General features: G+C 44.6%; 1 protein-coding gene across 1 annotated transcript in view; it reads right to left on the bottom strand.

The window, feature by feature from the left end:
• LOC311123003 (uncharacterized protein) overlaps positions 1-16,896 on the bottom strand; it is a gene marked incomplete at both ends in the record, with an annotated part of 28,489 nt that extends 11,593 nt beyond the window's left edge. The window contains 3 exons of the mRNA XM_084197299.1: positions 1,128-2,310; positions 2,584-2,685; positions 16,644-16,896. Coding sequence (XP_084053425.1) covers positions 1,128-2,310; positions 2,584-2,685; positions 16,644-16,896 — 1,538 coding nt within the window. The remainder of the gene's footprint in view (positions 1-1,127; positions 2,311-2,583; positions 2,686-16,643) is intronic.
• Between the last annotated feature and the right edge of the window lie 3,795 nt (positions 16,897-20,691).

The raw sequence follows: 20,691 nt of genomic DNA, 5'->3' as shown, positions 1-20,691 counted from the left end.
ATCACCAGGTCTGCTCCGTTATCTCTGCAGTCCTGTCTGCTCCTCTCCCAGGTGTTCTTCTTAGTAGAGATGTAGTAACATCGGCTACCAAGCTTCTTCCATCCTTGCGGACACTCTTTAAGTTGAAAATGTCTCGCTTTAGTCACTTTAATATCACATTGAATTAAGTCTCAATCAAACACTCAAGGAAGACAGGGCACTAACTAATGGTCGGTTTGGAAGTCATAGATTTTTCCTTTAATGTAAGTTGAATTGCCTGTTTATAAGTGGCATGTGAACTACAGAGACTGTCAAACAGAACAGTCATTAGACAACATCCCTCACCTTTCTCAACCAAAGATTGTTTCAGACGTTCTGTCTCTTTCTTTAGTTGTTCTCTCTCTTTGGTCAGGGTGTTGTATCTGGTCTGTAGCTGGTCTCTCTCTTTGGTCAGAGTGTTGTAACTGGTCTGAAGATGGTATCTCTCTTTGGTCAGAGTGTTGTAACTGGTCTGAAGATGGTCTCTCTCTTTGGTCAGGGTGTTGTATCTGGTCTGTTGCTGGTCTCTCTCTTTGGTCAGGGTGTTGGAACTGATCTGCAACTGGTCTCTCTCATTGGTCAGGGTGTTGTATCTGGTCTGTAGCTGGTCTCTCTCTTTGGTCAGAGTGTTGTTTCTGGTCTGTAGCTGGTCTCTCTCTTTGGTCAGAGTGTTGGATCTGGTCTGTAGCTGGTCTCTCTCTTTGGTCAGGGTGTTGTATCTGGTCTGTTGCTGGTCTCTCTCTTTGGTCAGGGTGTTGTATCTGGTCTGTTGCTGGTCTCTTTCTTTGGTCAGGGTGTTGGAACTGATCTGCAACTGGTCTCTCTCTTTGGTCAGGGTGTTGTAACTGATCTGCAACCGGTCTCTCTCTTTGGTCAGGGTGTTGTATCTGGTCTGTAGATGGTCTCTCTCTTTGGTCAGGGTGTTGTATCTGGTCTGTTGCTGGTCTCTCTCTGTAGTCAGGGTGTTATAGCTGGTCTGTAACTGGTCTCTCTCTGTAGTCAGGGTGTTGTTTCTGGTCTCTAGCTGGTCTCTCTCTTTGGTCAGAGTGTTGGATCTGGTCTGTAGCTGGTCTCTCTCTTTGGTCAGAGTGTTGTTTCTGGTCTGTAGCTGGTCTCTCTCTTTGGTCAGAGTGTTGGATCTGGTCTGTAGCTGGTCTCTCTCTTTGGTCAGAGTGTTGGATCTGGTCTGTAGCTGGTCTCTCTCTTTGGTCAGAGTATTGTAACTGATCTGTAGCTGGTCTCTCTCTTTGGTCAGGGTGTTGTAACTGATCTGCAACTGGTCTCTCTCTTTGGTCAGGGTGTTGTATCTGGTCTGTAGATGGTCTCTCTCTTTGGTCAGGGTGTTGTATCTGGTCTGTTGCTGGTCTCTGTCTGCAGTCAGGGTGTTGTGTCTGGTCTGTTGCTGGTCTCTTTCTTCGGTCAGGGTGTTGGAACTGATCTGCAACTGGTCTCTCTCTTTGGTCAGGGTGTTGTAACTGATCTGCAACTGGTCTCTCTCTTTGGTCAGGGTGTTGTATCTGGTCTGTAGCTGGCCACTCTCTTTGGTCAGAGTGTTGGAACTGATCTGCAACTGGTCTCTCTCTTTGGTCAGGGTGTTGTAACTGATCTGCAACTGGTCTCTCTCTTTGGTCAGGGTGTTGTATCTGGTCTGTAGCTGGTCTCTCACTTTGGTCAGGGTGTTATAGCTGGTCTGTAGCTGGTCTCTCTCTTTGGTCAAGGTGTTATAGCTGGTCTGTAACTGGTCTCTCTCTGTAGTCAGGGTGTTGTTTCTGGTCTGTAGCTGGTCTCTCTCTTTGGTCAGGGTGTTGTAACTGGTCTGCAGCTGGTCTCTCTCTTTGGTCAAGGTGTTATAGCTGGTCTGTAACTGGTCTCTCTCTGTAGTCAGGGTGTTGTTTCTGGTCTGTAGATGGTCTCTCTCTTTGGTCAGAGTGTTGGATCTGGTCTGTAGCTGGTCTCTTTCTTTGGTCAGAGTTTTGTAACTGGTCTGTAGCTGGTCTCTCTCTTTGGTCAGGGTGTTGTAGCTGGTCTGTAGCTGGTCTCTCTCTTTGGTCAGGGTGTTGTAGCTTGTCTGTAACTGGTCTCTCTCTTTGGACAGGGTGTTGTAACTGGTCTGTAGCTGGTCTCTCTCTTTGGTCAGGGTGTTGTAACTGGTCTGTAACTGGTCTCTCTCTGTAGTCAGGGTGTTGTTGCTGGTCTGTAGCTGGTCTCTCTCTTCAGTCAGGTTGTTGCCGCTGGTCTGTAACTGGTCTCTCTCTTTGGTCAGGGTGTTGGATCTGGTTAATTGGTTTCGCTCTGTGAAATAATACCATCAACGACCAAGGTAACAGTGGAAAAGTTAATCTATCATTACCAGGGTTGGGTTCAATTGCATTTCAATTCCAGTCTATTCAGGAAGTACACTAGAATTCCAAGTCCAATATTTTTCAATGAGGACAATGTGGAATTGGAATTGGAATTTGGTGTACTTTCTGAATTGAATTGAATGGAGTTGAAATGGAATTGATCCCTGGTCATAACACCACTGATGATAAAGAGAAAGTTTGATTGAGAACATATCAAACTCACGGTAGAGCAACAGGCCTATGATCCCAGCCAATAGGAGAACACACAGCAGCCCCAGACTCACTGCAGCAGCTCCAGAGTATCTCTTCCACCACTGATAAAACACTGAAGCACAAATTATTACCATAAGAACTTGCTCTCTATCAGCATTGTATTTGCATCGACTTTTGTGTCCATTTGCTCTTTGAAGCACCGAGGAAAAAACACAAACTTGACATGGGACAGAACACCAGAACTGAGTTCCAGCACCTCACACTTTATACTGCTTGACTTCCAGAACCTCTTATAGAACACTGGCTTAAACATATTGCAGAGTTCAGGCACCCAAAATGAGTACTGGCACCTATTTCAGTCCAAATCAAATCAAATTTTCATTTTTCACATGCTTCATGAACAACAGGTGCAGACTAAAAGTGAAATGCTGACTTATGGGTCCTTTTCCAACAATGCAGAGTAAAAATAAAAAAAACACACTGTGAATAACGAATAACATGAACAAGTAGAAATAACATGGATATATACAGTGAGTACCAGTACAGAGTTCATGTGCACGGATACGAGGTCATCAGAAAGTGACTTTTTTCACATTTTGTTGTGTTACAGTCTAAATAAATAGAAATATGTCACTGGCCTGGTCTGGAGTTACGTTTTTAGAAATGTTTACAAATTAATAAAAAATGAAAAGCTGAAATGTCTCGAGTCAATAAGTATTCAACCCCTTTGTTATGGCAAGCCTTAATACGTTCAGGAGTAAAAAGTTGTTTAACAAGTCACATAATACGTTGCATGGACTCAATCTGTGTGCAATAGTAGTGATTTTTGAATGACTACCTCATCTCTGTACCCCACACCTACAATTATCTGTAAGGTCCCTCCTCAGTTGAGCAGTGAATTTCAAACACAGATTCAACCACAAAGACCAGGGTGGTGTTCCAATGCCTCGCAAAGAAGGGCACCTATTGGTAGATGGGTAAACTAAAAAAAACAGAGCTGTACAGAATAAAAATATTCCTAAACATGTTTGCAACAAGGCACTTGTAGTGTCTGAACAATTTACAATTTTGCTGACGTTTGCAAATGGTCTTAGAAGATGTTGACTCAGCTTGAGGAAGCATCTGGAGAGCATTTCTATAGGGGCACCCTAAAACAGAGGAAGTCTGTTAGGTGGAGTCCTGGGATTGGTCTGTAGGGGAAAACACCCATATCAGGTTACATAGGATATATATACTATGGTTTGGGACAAAGGAGGGGAGAATAACACATTAGAGATTGGGGCCGGTTGTTCTCCAGATGTCTGCAGGAGTCTGTAAATTGGCGCTGAGATCTTCAATGTAATAAATAATTATAATCGAGGACAGTGTCAGCGGATTTCTTGTTCTCACATCATCTCAGCATCGTTTTCTCGACACTACACACTAAAGTAATAATGCAAAACATGTGGCAAAGCAATTAAAATTTTGTCCTCAATACAAAGTGTTATGTTTGGGGCAAATCCAATACAGCACATTACTGAGTACTACTCTCCATAGTTTTTCAGGAAAAAAAAGAAACTGACTGGATTTAAACACAGGCAAAATCATAGACGAAAACCTGGTTCAGTCTGCTTTCCACCAGACACTTGGAGATGAATTCACCATTCAACAAGACAATAACCTAAAACACAAGGCCACACGAAGTTTGCAGAGTTACAGTTTACTTAAATCTGCTTGAAAATATATGGCAAGACTTGAAAATTGTTTTCTAGCAATGATCAACAACGAATTTGACAGATGAAAAGAATAAATGGGCAGATATTGTACAATCCAGGTGTGTAAAAGCTCTTAGAGACTTACCCAGAGACTCACAGCTGTAATCGCTGCCAAAGGTGATTCTAACATGTATTGTCTCAGGGGTGTGAATACATATGTAAATTAGATATTTCATTTTCAAAAAAATTGCTAAAATGTCTTACATGTTTGCACTGCATCATTATGGGGTATTGTGGGTAGATTTTGTCCATTTTGAATACCAGTGTTGTAGTACTCATCCGGTCTCGAGACAACACAGTGTCTCGTGCTTGGCTCGATGTTGGATACATTTGTACTTTTGGTCTTGACTCTGTCTTGGACAGTGAGGACTCGTACTTTTCTTCCTGAGACCAGCATAAAACCGCTTCGCCAGGCCAAATACAGTGGGGAGAACAAGTATTTGATACACTGCCGATTTTGCAGGTATTCCTACTTACAAAGCATGTAGAGGTCTGTAATTTTTATCATAGGTACACTTCAAATCCAGAAATCCAGAAAATCACATTGTATGATTTTTAAGTAATTAATTTGCATTTTATTGCATGACATAAGTATTTGATACAAAAGAAAAGCAGACCTTAATATTTGGTACAGAAACCTTTGTTTGCAATTACAGAGATCATACGTTTCCTGTAGGTCTTGACCAGGTTCGCACACACTGCAGCAGGGATTTTGGCCCACTCCTCCATACAGACCTTCTCCAGATCCTTCAGGTTTCAGGGCTGTCGCTGGGCAATACGGACTTTCAGCTCCCTCCAAAGATGTTCGATTGGGTTCAGGTCTGGAGACTGGCTAGGCCACTCCAGGACCTTGAGATGCTTCTTACGGAGCCACTCCTTAGTTGCCCTGGCTGTGTGTTTCGGGTCGTTGTCATGCTGGTAGACCCAGCCACGACCCATCTTCAATGCTCTTACTGAGGGAAGGAGGTTGTTGGCCAAGATCTCGCGATACATGGCCCCATCCATCCTCCCCTCAATACGGTGCAGTCGTCCTGTCCCCTTGGCAGAAAAGCATCCCCAAAGAATGATGTTTCCACCTCCATGCTTCACAGTTGGGATGGTGTTCTTGGGGTTGTACTCATCCTTCTTCTTCCTCCAAACACGGTGAGTGGAATTTAGACCAAAAAGCTCTATTTTTGTCTCATCAGACCACATGACCTTCTCCCATTCCTCCTCTGGATCATCCAGATGGTCATTGGCAAACTTCAGACAGGCCTGGACATGTGCTGGCTTGAGCAGGGGGACCTTGCGTGCGCTGCAGGATTTTAATCCATGACGGCGTAGTGTGTTACTAATGGGTTTCTTTGAGACTGTGGTCCCAGCTCTCTTCAGGTCATTGACCAGGTCCTGCCGTGTAGTTCTGGGCTGATCCCTCACCTTCCTCATGATCATTGATGCCCCACGAGGTGAGATCTTGCATGGAGCCCCAGACCGAGGGTGATTGATGGTCATCTTGAACTTTTCCATTTTCTAATAATTGCGCCAACAGTTGTTGCCTTCTCACCAAGCTGCTTGCCTATTCTCCTGTAGCCCATCCCAGCCTTGTGCAGGTCTACAATTTAATCCCTGATGTCCTTACACAGCTCTCTGGTCTTGGCCATTGTGGAGAGGTTGGAGTCTGCTTGATTGAGTCTGTGGACAGGTGTCTTTTATACAGGAAACAAGTTCAAACAGGTGCAGTTAATACAGGTAATGAGTGGAGAACAGGAGGGCTTCTTAAAGAAAAACTAACAGGTCTGTGAGAGCCGGAATTCTTACTGGTTGGTAGGTGATTAAATACTTATGTCATGCAATAAAATGCAAATTAATTACTTAAAAATCATAAAATGAGATTTTCTGGATTTTTGTTTTAGATTCTGTCTCTCACAGTTGCAGTGTACCTATGATAAAAATTACAGACCTCTACATGCTTTGTAAGTAGGAAAACCTGCAAAATCGGCAGTGTATCAAATACTTGTTCTCCCCACTGTATATACACTCCGTTCTTGATACATTAATATCTTAACAGCCTTATCTATTACAGACATGTTTGCGCAAACCTATAGGCCTTCAGTTTGTGACAGATTCGTGATTCTTAAAGGACAGCAACCGTAACCACTCATGTAAGAGACTTTTTGTAAAACACAAAGGGCCAGTGGTGTAGTGGAGGGGATACGCCCACTTTTGTTTCAGTGGTATACTCACTTTTAATCCCTACTGATGCGTATCATGGAGGTATGCGACTTATCAATTATGTAGTACAATAGAGAAATCATTCACAAAGTAGACAACACAATCGTAAAGCAAGTGAAATATATTCACACTGGGTGGGCCGTTTGGGAACTTTTGGGCACCAAAAAAAATATTGCTATCTGGTTGTAAATCACAGCTGGCCTGGTATATTGTTTGCTGACTACATTCAAGATGCACCGTTTCAATATTCTGGACAAAAACGAATAAATATAACTAAGGCTGGGTATGTCAATACAATCAAACTAGCAAGGGCAATGATCACAAGTCAGTCATAACGTCGCTAATAGGCTAGCGGATCTATTTATGTAGCAAGCAGTACTGAGGATACGAAGAGGCAGGAATCAACAATGTAAAGGTTTGCTTTAACACTGAGCAAGAGAACAACAACAAGCGAGTACAAGACATGACACTAACAATCACACACAACACGACACTGAACAGCCCAGGGCTATATAGGGGTGGTGATGAGATGATGAGGTGCCCAGGGCTATATAGGGGTGGTGAGGAGATGATGAGGTGCATGGCTATATAGGGGTGGTGATGAGATGATGAGGTGCCCAGGGCTATATTGGGGTGGTGATGAGATGATGAGGTGCCCAGGGCTATATAGGGGTGGTGATGAGATGATGAGGTGCCCAGGGCTATATAGGGGTGGTGATGAGATGATGAGGTGCCCATGGCTATATAGGGGTGGTGATGAGATGAACAGCCCAGGGCTATATAGGGGTGGTGATGAGATGATGAGGTGCCCAGGGCTATATAGGGGTGGTGATGAGATGATGAGGTGCCCAGGGCTATATAGGGGTGGTGATGAGATGGTGAGGTGCCCAGGGCTATATAGGGGTGGTGATGAGATGATGAGGTGCCCAGGGCTATATAGGGGTGGTGATGAGATGATGAGGTGCCCAGGGGCTATATAGGGGTGGTGATGAGATGATGAGGTGCCCAGGGCTATATAGGGGTGGTGATGAGATGATGAGGTGCCTAGGGCTATATAGGGGTGGTGATGAGATGATGAGGTGCCCAGGGCTATATAGGGGTGGTGATGAGATGATGAGGTGCTCAGGGCTATATAGGGGTGGTGATGAGGTGAACAGCCCAGGGCTATATAGGGGTGGTGATGAGATGATGAGGTGCCCAGGGCTATATAGGGGTGGTGATGAGATGATGAGGTGCCCAGGGCTATATAGGGGTGGTGATGAGGTGAACAGCCCAGGGCTATATAGGGGTGGTGATGAGGTGCCCAGGGCTATATAGGGGTGGTGATGAGATGGACAGCCCAGGGCTATATAGGGGTGGTGATGAGATGGACAGCCCAGGGGCTATATAGGGGTGGTGATGAGGTGATGAGCTGCAGGTGCGCTGGAGGTGATTAGGGTGCGTTGGGTTTCCATTCCTGTGTTTGCTGAGGTGGTGCGGCTCAGACCGGTGGCTGAGTAGACCGGCGAATCAGAGCGCCAGGAGGGGAGCAACGGGAGGAGACGTGACAGAGGATACTATTATGTATGCTATGGCCCCAACTGTTGATCTGTTGAAGAATTATTTGTTTTATGATAAGAATAAACATTTTCTTTTTCAATTTTACTTGAATTAAAGGTTCGTTTTTTTGTGTGTGAATATTTAGAACAAAAGACCAGGAGGATAAACAATAAAGACGTTTTTGTTCACACCCCGTTTTGCTCATATTTACCAAAGGGTGCCAATATTAGTGGAGGGAGCTGTATATATGTTTAATGTGTGTTTTATATTGTATTATACAGGGCACATTTGGAAAAGAGACCTAGGTTTCAATATGTCTTCCCTGTCAAAATAAACGTTCATAAATAAACTCCAGCTCCAGTTTTTTTTTGTGGCCCCGGGGGGGTTGTTGATAAACCTTATAGAGACGAGGAAATCATACCCCTGTCTTTTCTGGAACACCGTTATCAGGTCGCTCTTCCTCTCGCATGTAGTCCAGAAAAGATTGCAGGCATTCTGCACCCATTTATGGGGAAAATCATTTAGCAGAAGAGGGTTTGTGGAACGAGGATGCAGTCATCTAACATACATGACACTGCTTAGTGAACCACAAGATATCCTGTCCTTTTTATCAATGTGATCTAATATGTTCTATTTGACAACGTTCTTAGTTAGATTAAGTCAAATTAGATTTTAGCCTATATTGTCACTATATCTGTCAAATAACACATTAAATTGTACTTGCCAAGCTACTGTGGAATTGTAATGGTCATAATGACATTGACCAATATACTGCCAGCGTGACAAATGGAACCTCCGTTGTTTCTGGATCTCATTTTATCTGTCCGGAACTCGGGTTTCTTGTAGACAGAAGTAAATATAATTAAGAAACATCCAGTAGAATAAGAATCATCCTGAACACAGTCTGATTGGTTCTACGGGGAATTACAGCTGTAGAACTCTGGAACAATTCTGGAATACTGGAGATAAGGTGGCTGACAGTTTCGCTGTAACGGTTTTGACTTCAAAGTTATTGTTTGTTATGGATGCCAGGTAGGTTGTGCCTACCAGAGAAAATATTGATTTCTCCTTTTTTGTTTGTGAGGGAGTGAGTCCCGTCTGGTCCGTCAAGTCTACACCAATACAAAGGACTCACGTAAAAGTCAGTATGGAAATAAAACTTTTCATTAACCCTTAAAACATTGCAAATAACTTCAAAACCACTGTGTTCTTTTGCGTCGGTTGTAAAATAAATGATCACACACATAATAACGTCACAACACAATGATCTCTGGTTCCTCGAGAAAAGTCCCGTCCAGCCCGGTAAATGAGTTCAAATCTACTCAAGTGACATCAGTCGCGCAAAGTTTGTCCATTCATAAAGTGTAGCTTAAACTCAGTCTCAATCACACAATCAAAATCTCAAAGTCTTTTACCACTCAACAATAAAGGTTACCAGAACTCCCAGTAGTCTTCACCCCCAACTGAACACCATCCATCCCCTATATGACTCCATTATTGAACGGCAACTCATAACAACATCCATAACAATAGTTCCCTAAATGTATGTTGCATTTATGTTAGATTTGTAGTTTTATCATGCAATTCAATTGTATTCTGCCATGTGAATGAATTACATTATTTGAACTTGTAATATCTAATAAAAAATGTGGACAAAGCCCTAGTCATGTCTAATAGATATAGCCATGAAACAAGCCAGAGCATCCCGCTAACATTCCTAGATTGTCATTCACACGCCGTATCCAGCGGACAAGGCTCCTTTCCTATCATAGTATGACAGGGTCAACAACGTTAGGAGAATGGGCTGTATCCTCTCCCAATGTTTTTACAGCTAACACAGTGTAAACAATCGGCTTATGAAATCTCCCAGCGTGAAGGCTACTACCAGGCCATGTTGTGCAATGTGCTTTGAATGGTGAATATCTCACAGCATAGTGTGAGATGCTGCCACCATTTCAGATTGGTGACATGGTACTTAACGTACATCTTTCTCTCCACGCCCCTTCTCTCATCCACTACCCCGGCCACCAGCTCTGCACCCTCCGCTGCAACTTGCCCATGCCCCCCCCGCTTCTCCTTCACACAAATCCAGACAGCTGATGTTCTAAAAGAGCTGCAAAATCTGGACCCCTACAAATCAGCTGGGCTAGACAATCTGGACCCTTTCTTTCTAAAACTAGCTGCCGAAATTGTCGCAACCCCTATTACTAGCCTGTTCAACCTCTCTTTCGTAACGTCTGAGATCCCCAGAGATTGGAAAGCTGCCGCGGTCATCCCCCTCTTCAAAGGGGGTGACACTCTAGATCCAAACTGTTACAGACCCATATCCATCCTCCCCTGCCTTTCAAAAGTTTTTGAAAGCCAAGTCAACAAACAGATCACCAACCATTTCGAATCCCACCGTACCTTCTCCGCTATGCAATCCGGTTTCCGAGCTGGTCATGGGTGCACTTCAGCCACGCTCAAGGTCCTAAATGATATTATAACCGCGATCGATAATAGACAGTACTGTGCAGCCGTTTTCATTGACCTGGCCAAGGCTTTCGACTCTGTCAACCACCGCATTCTTATTGGCAGACTAAATAGCCTTGGTTTCTCAAATGACTGCCTCGCCTGGTTCACCAACTACTTCTCAGATAGAGTTCAATGTGTCAAATCGGAGGGCCTGTTGTCTGGACCTATGGCAGTCTCTATGGGGGTGCCACAGGGTTCAATTCTTGGGCCAACTCTTTTCTCTGTGTATATCAATGACGTCGCTCTTGCTGCTGGTGACTCTCAGATCCACCTCTACGCAGACGACACCATTTTGTATACATCTGGCCCTTCATTGGACACTGTGTTAACAAACCTCCAAACGAGCTTCAATTCCATACAACACTCCTTCAGTAGCCTCCAACTGCTCTTAAACACTAGTAAAACTAAATGCATGCTCTTCAACCGAACGCTGCTTGCACCCGCCCACCCGACTAGAATCACTACTCTAGACGGGTCTGACCTAGAGTACGTGGACAACTACAAATATCTAGGTGTCTGGTTAGACTGTAAACTCTCCTTCCAGACTCACATTAAGAATCTCCAATCCAAAGTTAAATCTAGAATCGGTTTCCTATTTCGCAACAAAGCCTCCTTCACTCATGCTGCCAAACATGCCCTCGTAAAACTGACTATCCTACCGATCCTTGACTTCGGCGATGTCATTTACAAAATAGCCTCCAACACTCTACTCAGGAAATTGGATGTTGTCTATCACAGTGCCATCCGTTTTGTCTCCAAAGCCCCATATAATACCCACCACTGTGACCTGTACGCTCTTGTTGGCTGGTCCTCACTACATATTCGTCGCCAAACCCACTGGCTCCAGGCCATCTATAAATCACTGCTAGGCAAATCCCCGCCTTATCTTAGCTCATTGGTCACCATAGCAACACCCACCCGTAGTCTGCGCTCCAGCGGGTATATCTCACTGGTCATCCCCAAAGCCAACACCTCCTTTGGCCGCAATTCCTTCCAGTTCTCTGCTGCCAATGACTGGAACAAATTGCAAAAATCTCTGAAGCTGGAGACACTTATCTCCCTCACTAACTTTAAGCATCAGTTGTCAGAGCACCTTACCGATCACTGCACCTGTACACAGCCCATCTGAAATTAGCCCGCCCAACTACCTCATCCCTATATTGTTATTTATTTTGCTCATCTGTACCCCAGTATCTCTATTTGCACATCATCTCTTGCACATCATTCCAGTGTTAAAACTAAATTGTAATTATTTTGCACTATAGCCTATTTTATTGCCTTACCTCCATAACTTGCTAAATTTGCACACTGTATATTAATTGTATTTCTGTTGTATTTTTGATTTTTGTTTTGTTTTACCCCATATGTAACTCTGTGTTGTTGTTTTTATCGCACTGCTTTGCTTTATCTTGGCCAGGTCGCAGTTGTAAATGAGAACTTGTTCTCAACTGGTTTACCTGGTTAAATAAAGGTGAAATAAATAAAATAAAAATCCGGCCCTCCTCTCCACGCCCCTCCTCTCCACAGCCCTTCCTCTCCACGCCCCTCCTCTCCACGCCCCTCCTCTCCACAGCCCCTCCTCTCCACGCCCCTCCTCTCCACCGGCCCTCCTCTCCACGCCCCGCCTCTCCACAGGCCCCGCCTCTCCACAGGCCCTCCTCTCCACGCCCCTAAAATGACATACCCAAATCTAACTGCCTGTAGCTCAGGACCTGAAGCAAGGATATGCATAGACTTTGTGGAAATGTGAAATTAATGTAGGAGAATATAACACATTAGATCTGGTAAAAGATAATACAAACAAAAAAATATGCGTTTTCTATATATGTTTTATTCCATCACTTTTTAAATGCAAGAGAAAGGCCACAATATAATATTGCAGTTTAGACGCAATTTAGATTGTGGCCACTAGATGGAGTGTGTGTGCAAAGTTTCAGATTGATCCAGTGAAGCATTGCAATACTGGACTATTTTGTATGAAGTCTGCCCAAATGTGCCGAATTGGTCAATTGATACATTTTCAAGTACATAACTATAGACAACATACAAAAATGATATGGTAAAACAAAATGTAAGTTTACAAACTCCCAGGAATGTCATACATGATGGATCATTAGCTTATACACTAACTTTCACACATCTAGATGGCCTGGCGGGGTGGGTGTGGAGCCAGACACAACAGGGGTTCAAACTGTAGAACCCAGTTCCTAGATTTGAATATAAAAATTGATTTGATCAAACAAAACTATGCTACATTTTATCTCTGGGACCCTTAGGATGACAAATCAGAGCAAGATTACTGAATGTGTCACGATCGTCGGGAACAGAGGACCAAGGCACAGCGTGGAATGCGAACATATTTATTAAATAATGATCACACGAACAAAACGATAACGTGACGTCCCTGGTTACATACACCAACCAACACGGAACAAGAAACCACACCAAATGAATGCCTAACGGCTACCTAAGTATGACTCCCAATCAGAGACAACGAGCTACAGCCGTCTCTGATTGGGAGCCACCCTGGCCAACATAGATATACAAAACCAGAACAAACACAAATGAAAACTCACCCCCTGGCTCAACATACTAGAGTCCCCAGAGCCAGGGCGTGACAGTACCCCCCCCCCAAAGGCGCGGACTCCGACCGCGCCAACCAAACACCACAGGGGAGGGACCGGGTGGGCACTCCGCCTTGGAGGCGGATCCGGCTCCGGGCATGATCCCCACTCCCTCTCTAACCCCCCAAAGTACCCCTGGTCTGGTCTGACCCTGCTGACCGGAGCTGGACTGCACACTGGTGGAGCGAATTGCTCTAGCTCCGGCGTGACGCAGCTGACCGGTGCCGAACCAGGCACCGGTGGAACAGGCACGGGCTGTGCCGTACTGACGACGCACACTACTGGCTTGGTGTGGGGAGCAGGAACAGGCCGAGCCGGGCTGACGAAACGCACCACTGACCTGGTGCGGGGAGCAGGAGCGGGCCGGACCGGGCTGACGAAGCGCACCACTGGCTTGGTGCGGGGAGCAGGAACGGGCCGAGCCGGGCTGACGAAGCGCACCACTGACTTGGTGCGGGGAGCAGGAACGGGCCGAGCTGGGCTGACGAAACGCACCACTGACTTGGTGCGGGGAGCAGGAACGGGCCGAGCTGGGCTGACGAAACGCACCACTGACTTGGTGCGGGGAGCAGGAATGGGCCGGACCGGGCTGACGACGCGCACCACTGACTTGGTGCGGGGAGCAGGAACGGGCCGGACAGGGCTGACGAAACGCACCACTGACTTGGTGCGGGGAGCAGGAATGGGCCGGACTGGGCTGGCGACGCGCACCACAGGCTTGGTGCGGGGAGCAGGAACAGGCCGGGCCGAGCTGGCGACGCGCACCGTAGACTTGGTGCGAGTGGCAGGAACAGGCCGGACCGTACTGGGAACACACACCACTGGCCCTACGCGGGGATCAGGAACAGGCCGGACCGGACTGGCAACACACCCCAGTACCTCTCGCCGTGCCTCTACATCCTCCTTCCCCCTGGTGACCAGTGACTCCCGTAACCTGGCGGCCTCCTGCTGCCCCGTCGTCCACGGCGTGAGCCCCCCCCTAAAAACATTCTGGGCGTCTCTCCTACCCGTGGACCAGGTCTCCATGTCCCTCACCAGACTTTCGCCCTTCTGCTTCCAAGTCCAGCCCTTCTCTTCCTCACCCGGCTTGACCCAGTCGAGGAGGCGAAGGAGATCTGCTAGAGATCTCCCTGGCGATGGCTCCTGGACACGCTGCTTGGTCCAGTCTTGGTGGTTTCTTCTGTCACGATCGTCGGGAACAGAGGACCAAGGCGCAGCGTGGAATGCGAACATATTTATTAAATAATGATCACACGAACAAAACGATAACATAACGTGACGTCCCTGGTTACATACACCAACCAACACGGAACAAGAAACCACACCAAATGAATGCCTAACGGGTACCTAAGTATGACTCCCAATCAGAGACAACGAGCTACAGCCGTCTCTGATTGGGAGCCACCCTGGCCAACATAGATATACAAAACCAGAACAAACACAAATGAAAACTCACACCCTGGCTCAACATACTAGAGTCCCCAGAGCCAGGGCATGACAGAATGTAAGTACCTTATTTACCTTCAGAGGTGAATGTATCAAACCAGTTGCCGTGATAAGTTTTTTGTTGTTGTGCACTCTCCTCAAACAACAGCATGGTCTTTTTTCACTGTAATAGCTACTGTAAATTGGACAGTGCAGTTAGGTTAACAATAATTTAAGCTTTCTGCCCATATAAGACATGTCTATGTCCTGGAAAGTTTGCTGTTACTTACAACAGTCATGCTAATCACTTTAGTGCACGTTAGCTCAACCGTCCCGTATACGGGACACCGATCCCATAGAGGTGAACGCTAACACACACTGAAGAATCAGTCTTAAATTTACGATGACGTTGCAAGTGAAGATATTGCCCTCCCCTTAAATCCAAGGTAACTTCTGACCTGCTCTGTGGGTACTAAGTGGTCATCATCCAACCCTGGCTATAATATGTAGACCTATAGTCTACCTACCATACCTGGTCTGATACCTGGAGCTATGTTGTAGAGACATTATATAGCATGCCTACCTGCAACAGGTGAGTAGACACTATTCAACCAGATAGAGTCGTGGGGTAAGCAGTGGGGTCAAGCCCAACACTTACAAACCCTCCAGTGTATTAGTCCTCATAGTGTTAGCTGGGACAGAAGCCTGCACACCCTGTGTCTCTCCAGGAACAGAGTTGGTGACCAACGCCCTACATGCCATGACAGGTCAGGAAAGCCTGATCCCTACTAACCCTAGTATAGGCAGCCCTACTATACTTAATAGCACAGATAGAGTCTCTTGTTATTGTGGTGTTGGCCATTAGACCATATAAATGCAGTGTTGATCTGGACCTGAGCTCCAGAGTTCCTGTTTAACACCTTAAATATGCATCACCCATCTAGCTAGCTATTTGTAGCTAATGCTAGCTATTCGTAGCTAGCTAGTCTAGCGTTATCTAAACAATCGCCAGCTGCATCGCATTCACATTTTTTTTTTACTTACTAACTATCCAATCTATCTATCTATCTATCTATCTATCTATCTATCTATCTATCTATCTATCTATCTATCTATCTATCTATCTATCTATCTATCTATCTATCTATCTATCTATCTATCTATCTATCTATCTATCTATCTATCTATCTATCTATCTATCTATCTATCTATCTATCTATCTATCTATCTATCTATCTATCTATCTATCTATCTATCTATCTATTGCGAGTTATTTTAATCTATGCTGTCTCAGTGAGAAGAGTTATTCAGAGATATGTGTTAGAATGTATGTCTGCATCTTTCTCAGAGGTTTTAGAGCGGCGATATCATTCACACCATTTGAAACTCTGGCGGTCCACTTCCTTTTAAACTTTAACTGAGACTCTGATATCATGTTGCCACCAGCAGCAGGATCAACAGTAGATAGCTTAATGCAAGACGGTGAACTCACAAAGAATAACTGCTGTCTCCTGTGTGACATTGACACCAGAGAGAATAGTTATTCAGAGATGACTCTGTCTTTCTACGGTCTACATTTACTCTCACTTCCTCTTCCTCATTCTCTATCTACATCAAAACAAGCTGGCGGACAATAACTGCACTGCACACTACTCTAACATCTCCCTGTTTATCAGAGGACTGTATGGTGTCACAGAAGTGTAGAAGTGTGAATGGGTGTGACTACAGCTCTGTGTGGGAGTCACTAAATACAGAAGTGTGAATGGGTGTGACAACAGCTCTGTGTGGGAGTCAGCGTGTCACATGCTTCTTACTGGAAAAAAGGCAAATGACTTACTGGAAATTGCATGTTGATCAATTGCATAAGACTCCCATTGACCCCCACATATCTGGATGGTTAACATTACCATTTGTGGCAGTGTGTATTGACCTCAGAACACCAGTTCACCACCTCAGAACACCAGTTCACCACCTCAGAACACCAGTTCACCACCTCAGGACACCAGTTGACCACCGGTTCACCACTTCAGGACACCAGTTGACCACCTCAGAACACCAGTTCACCACCTCAGAACACCAGTTCACCACCTCAGAACACCGGTTCACCACTTCAGGACACCAGTTGACCACCTCAGGACACCAGTTGACCACCTCAGGACACCAGTTGACCACCTCAGGACACCAGTTCACCACCTCAGGACACCAGTTGACCACCTCAGGACACCAGTTCACCACCTCAGGACACCGGTTCACCATTGTTAGTTATTGATCCTGTCATCAGATAATGAACAGTTAGTTATTGATCCTGTCATCAGATAGTGGACAGTAGTTATTGATCCTGTCATCAGATAGTGGACAGTTAGTTATTGATCCTGTCATCAGATAGTGGACAGTTAGTTATTTATCCTGTCATCAGATAGTGAACAGATATTTATTTATCCTGTCATCAAATAGTCGACAGTTAGTTATTTATCCGACCTTAATGACCTCTCAATGAGTGTGTGTCTTCTCCTCTCCTCTCCTCTCCTCTCCTCTCCTCTCCTCTCCTCTCCTCTCCTCTCCTCTCCTCTCCTCTCCTCTCCTCTCCTCTCCTCTCCTCTCCTCTCCTCTCCTCTCCTCTCCTCTCCTCTCCTCTCCTCTCCCTCTCTCTTTCTCCCTCTCCTCTTCTTTCTTTCTCCCAATATCTGTCAGCTCTCTCTCTCTTTCTGCCTCTATCTCCTGTGTGTGTGTGTGTGTGTGTGTTTGTGTGTGTGTGTGTGTGTGTGTTTGTTTGTGTGTGTATGTGTGACTAAATAGGAAAGAGAGAGAGAGAGTGGAAGAGGAAGTGAGAGGTTAAAAATGTGTGTGTGTGGTCTTAGCATCCATGTCTCAGTCATATCGTTAGGCTAGCTGTTACCATGGATACACACTCTCAGTCATATCGTTAGGCTAGCTGTTACCATGGATACACACTCTCAGTCATATCGTTAGGCTAGCTGTTACCATGGATACACACTCTCAGTCATATCGTTAGGCTAGCTGTTACCATGGAGGCAACTAGTGGGGGTAGAGGGAAACACACTCTCAGTCATATCGTTAGGCTAGCTGTTACCATGGAGGCAACTAGTGGGGGTGGAGGGATACACACTCTCAGTCATATCGTTAGGCTAGCTGTTACCATGGAGACAACTAGTGGGGGTAGAGGGAAACACACTCTCAGTCATATCGTTAGGCTAGCTGTTACCATGGATACACACTCTCAGTCATATCGTTAGGCTAGCTGTTACCATGGATACACACTCTCAGTCATATTGTTAGGCTAGCTGTTACCATGGAGGCAACTAGTGGGGGTAGAGGGAAACACACTCTCAGTCATATCGTTAGGCTAGCTGTTACCATGGAGGTAACTAGTGGGGGTAGAGGGATACACACTCTCAATCATCAAAATTGTTAAAAGGTTTTAGAAACAATTCTAATAAATGGCGAATGGCTGAAGATACTCCAAACTTTTAGCATTTGTATAATCCATCAGATATGTTCTGAATTACAGCACATACAATATTTTACTGGCACGGACAAATAATGAATGGAGTTCAGGGATTTTGGTGTGAATTCAGGTATTACATTTATTGTACAATTTCAAATAAAAATCATGTAAGAATGCACTCATATATATATTTTGTTATTGTATCAGGTATTTTTTTTTTTTTTTTTTTAATAAAGAAAATGATATTTCAGTCACCTCTGTTGTTTCATGAATTACTGTGTTGTCTTTTTCTCTTGCATAATTCAACAAGTGTGTCAGTGAGGGGATTCGTTTATCTGGCCCGGGTTACCACGTTGGGAGGAGTTTGAACCGGGTGAAAAGTGATTGCATTCCTTTTGGAGCCGGGCTGCCTCCCAGGCATGAATCAGGTGCTCCGCTCTGGCCGACGGCAAAGTCGGCTCAAAACAAAAGTGACGTAAATAAGCACATGGAGAAATGAGTAGCATTCTGTGTTTTCACATGCAATTGAAGTGATTGCTTTTGATAAAAAGGCTTTAAATGCCTTCCAAAGTAAATCTAGTTTGAAAATTCAAACATTTATTTAATGGAAAAGAGATGTATGTTTCTTGACGATGCATGATGCTGCTTTGTTGACAACATGACCGTGGGGTGCAGATTACTGTTTGATTTGAGAAGGGTACTCCTCCCTCCCCGCTTTAGCCCAATGACGTGACGGCCCATTGTCCAGTTCAATCCGGGCCAGCGTAATAGAACTCACCTCAATAGCAGGAAACCCTCGGATTAAAAATCAACAAGCCTGGCTCTAGGTTATATCTCTAAACATACTTTACATTGTTTGCGAGATGAGACATAATATCACTATAATCCGAGTGTTCATTGTCAGAAGTTGCTTTCATTTCAGCGCATCTAGTTTGTAAACATTTCAACCGTATTAAACGCTAACTTTTTTCAATTCCACAAGAAATGAACACAATTCAGGGCCTCACCTGTTTAGATTTTTTTTTAAATACACACATATATATATATATATATATATATATATATATATATATATATAATAATCATTTATTTATTTTTTTTGCCTGTTTTGCATGTTATTTTGGCATTAATTCATGTCACATATCAGTTTGCAAACAATGTAAAAAAATATATATTTGAGTTAATGAAGCCGCATACATTTTTACATTTTAGTCATTTAGCAGACGCTCTTATCCAGAGCGACTTACAGTTAGTGAGTCCATACATTATTTTTTTATTTTCATACTGGCCCCCCATGGGAATCGAACCCACAACCCTGGCGTTGCAAACGCCATGCTCTACCAACTGAGCTACATCCCTGCCAGCCATTCTTTCCCTGGACGACACTGGGCCAATTGTGCGCCGCCCCATGGGTCTCCCGGTCGCGGCCGGCTACGACATGTTCTCTTTCTTGAGTAAGGCAGCTCCTAAATGCAGGTGTTTCAGCCTCGCTCAGTGCTTTCTGGGGTGGTGGGGCAGCCAGTGGAATATACAGAGCGTACGTTTGGTAATGTTCTCTAGTTGCGCCGTGATTGGTTCAGTGTTCTGTCACTCACTATATCACCGCAGAATTTTTATTTATTTTTAATTTAACTAGGCAAGTCAGTTAAGAACAAATTATAGATACAAGGTATCAGTGCTCATCGTCATTGGACATAAACATTACACATCAAGTAGGAAATCAGAAATTCAACAATGAGTGGTTTGGAAGGAATCAATGGTTAACTACAAGCCTTGCAAATCAATCGCTATTTTGTTTGGTCCAAGTCTAGGTTTAAGGATTTAAAACATATGTCTGAAATGGTCTCTAGCAGTACAGAGAATCCTATTTCTCACAGATCCATCTGTATTGATAGGAACAGACATAGTCCCACCATTCTCCTGAGTCTGATGACCAGGAGTAGAAATACGCACAGTTCTCAGCTACACCACCATTAGGCTCTCCTCTCTTCCAGTACCTGTAGAAGAAACAACACATATAATCAGGCTGTCCACTGTTCCAATACCTGTAGAAGAAACAACACATAGAATCAGGCTGTCCACTGTTCCAATACCTGTAGAAGAAACAACACATAGAATCAGGCTGTCCTCTCTTCCAGTACCTGTAGAAGAAACAACACATAGAATCAGGCTGTCCACTGTTCCAATACCTGTAGAAGAAACAACACATAGAATCAGGCTGTCCACTGTTCCAATACCTGTAGAAGAAACAACACATAGAATCTGGCTGTCCACTGTTCCAATACCTGTAGAAGAAACAACACATAGAATCAGGCTGTCCACTGTTCCTGTACAAGAAACATCACATAGAATCAGGCTGTCCACTCTCAGAGCCTACTACTCCAGACAGTGATTTCATGGTAACACAGAACTCATTAAATGTCTTACGTTGTGGTCAGTGGTGTGTCGTCCACCCATTTCCAGGTCCCCTCAGTAACAGAGTCAGTCAGACCAATCCAGACATAGTCCTTTACTCCACATAACCAATTGACAAATGTCTGTAGTTGTGGGATAGAGACAACATTGTTAATACTTAGCCATTCTCT

This window comes from Coregonus lavaretus (genome assembly GCF_964263955.1).
Source record: "Coregonus lavaretus genome assembly, contig: HAP1_SCAFFOLD_5420, whole genome shotgun sequence".
Classification (NCBI taxonomy): domain Eukaryota; kingdom Metazoa; phylum Chordata; class Actinopteri; order Salmoniformes; family Salmonidae; genus Coregonus; species Coregonus lavaretus.
Note: the sequence above shows the minus strand (reverse complement) of the source record. Positions and strands in the feature narration are given on the sequence as shown.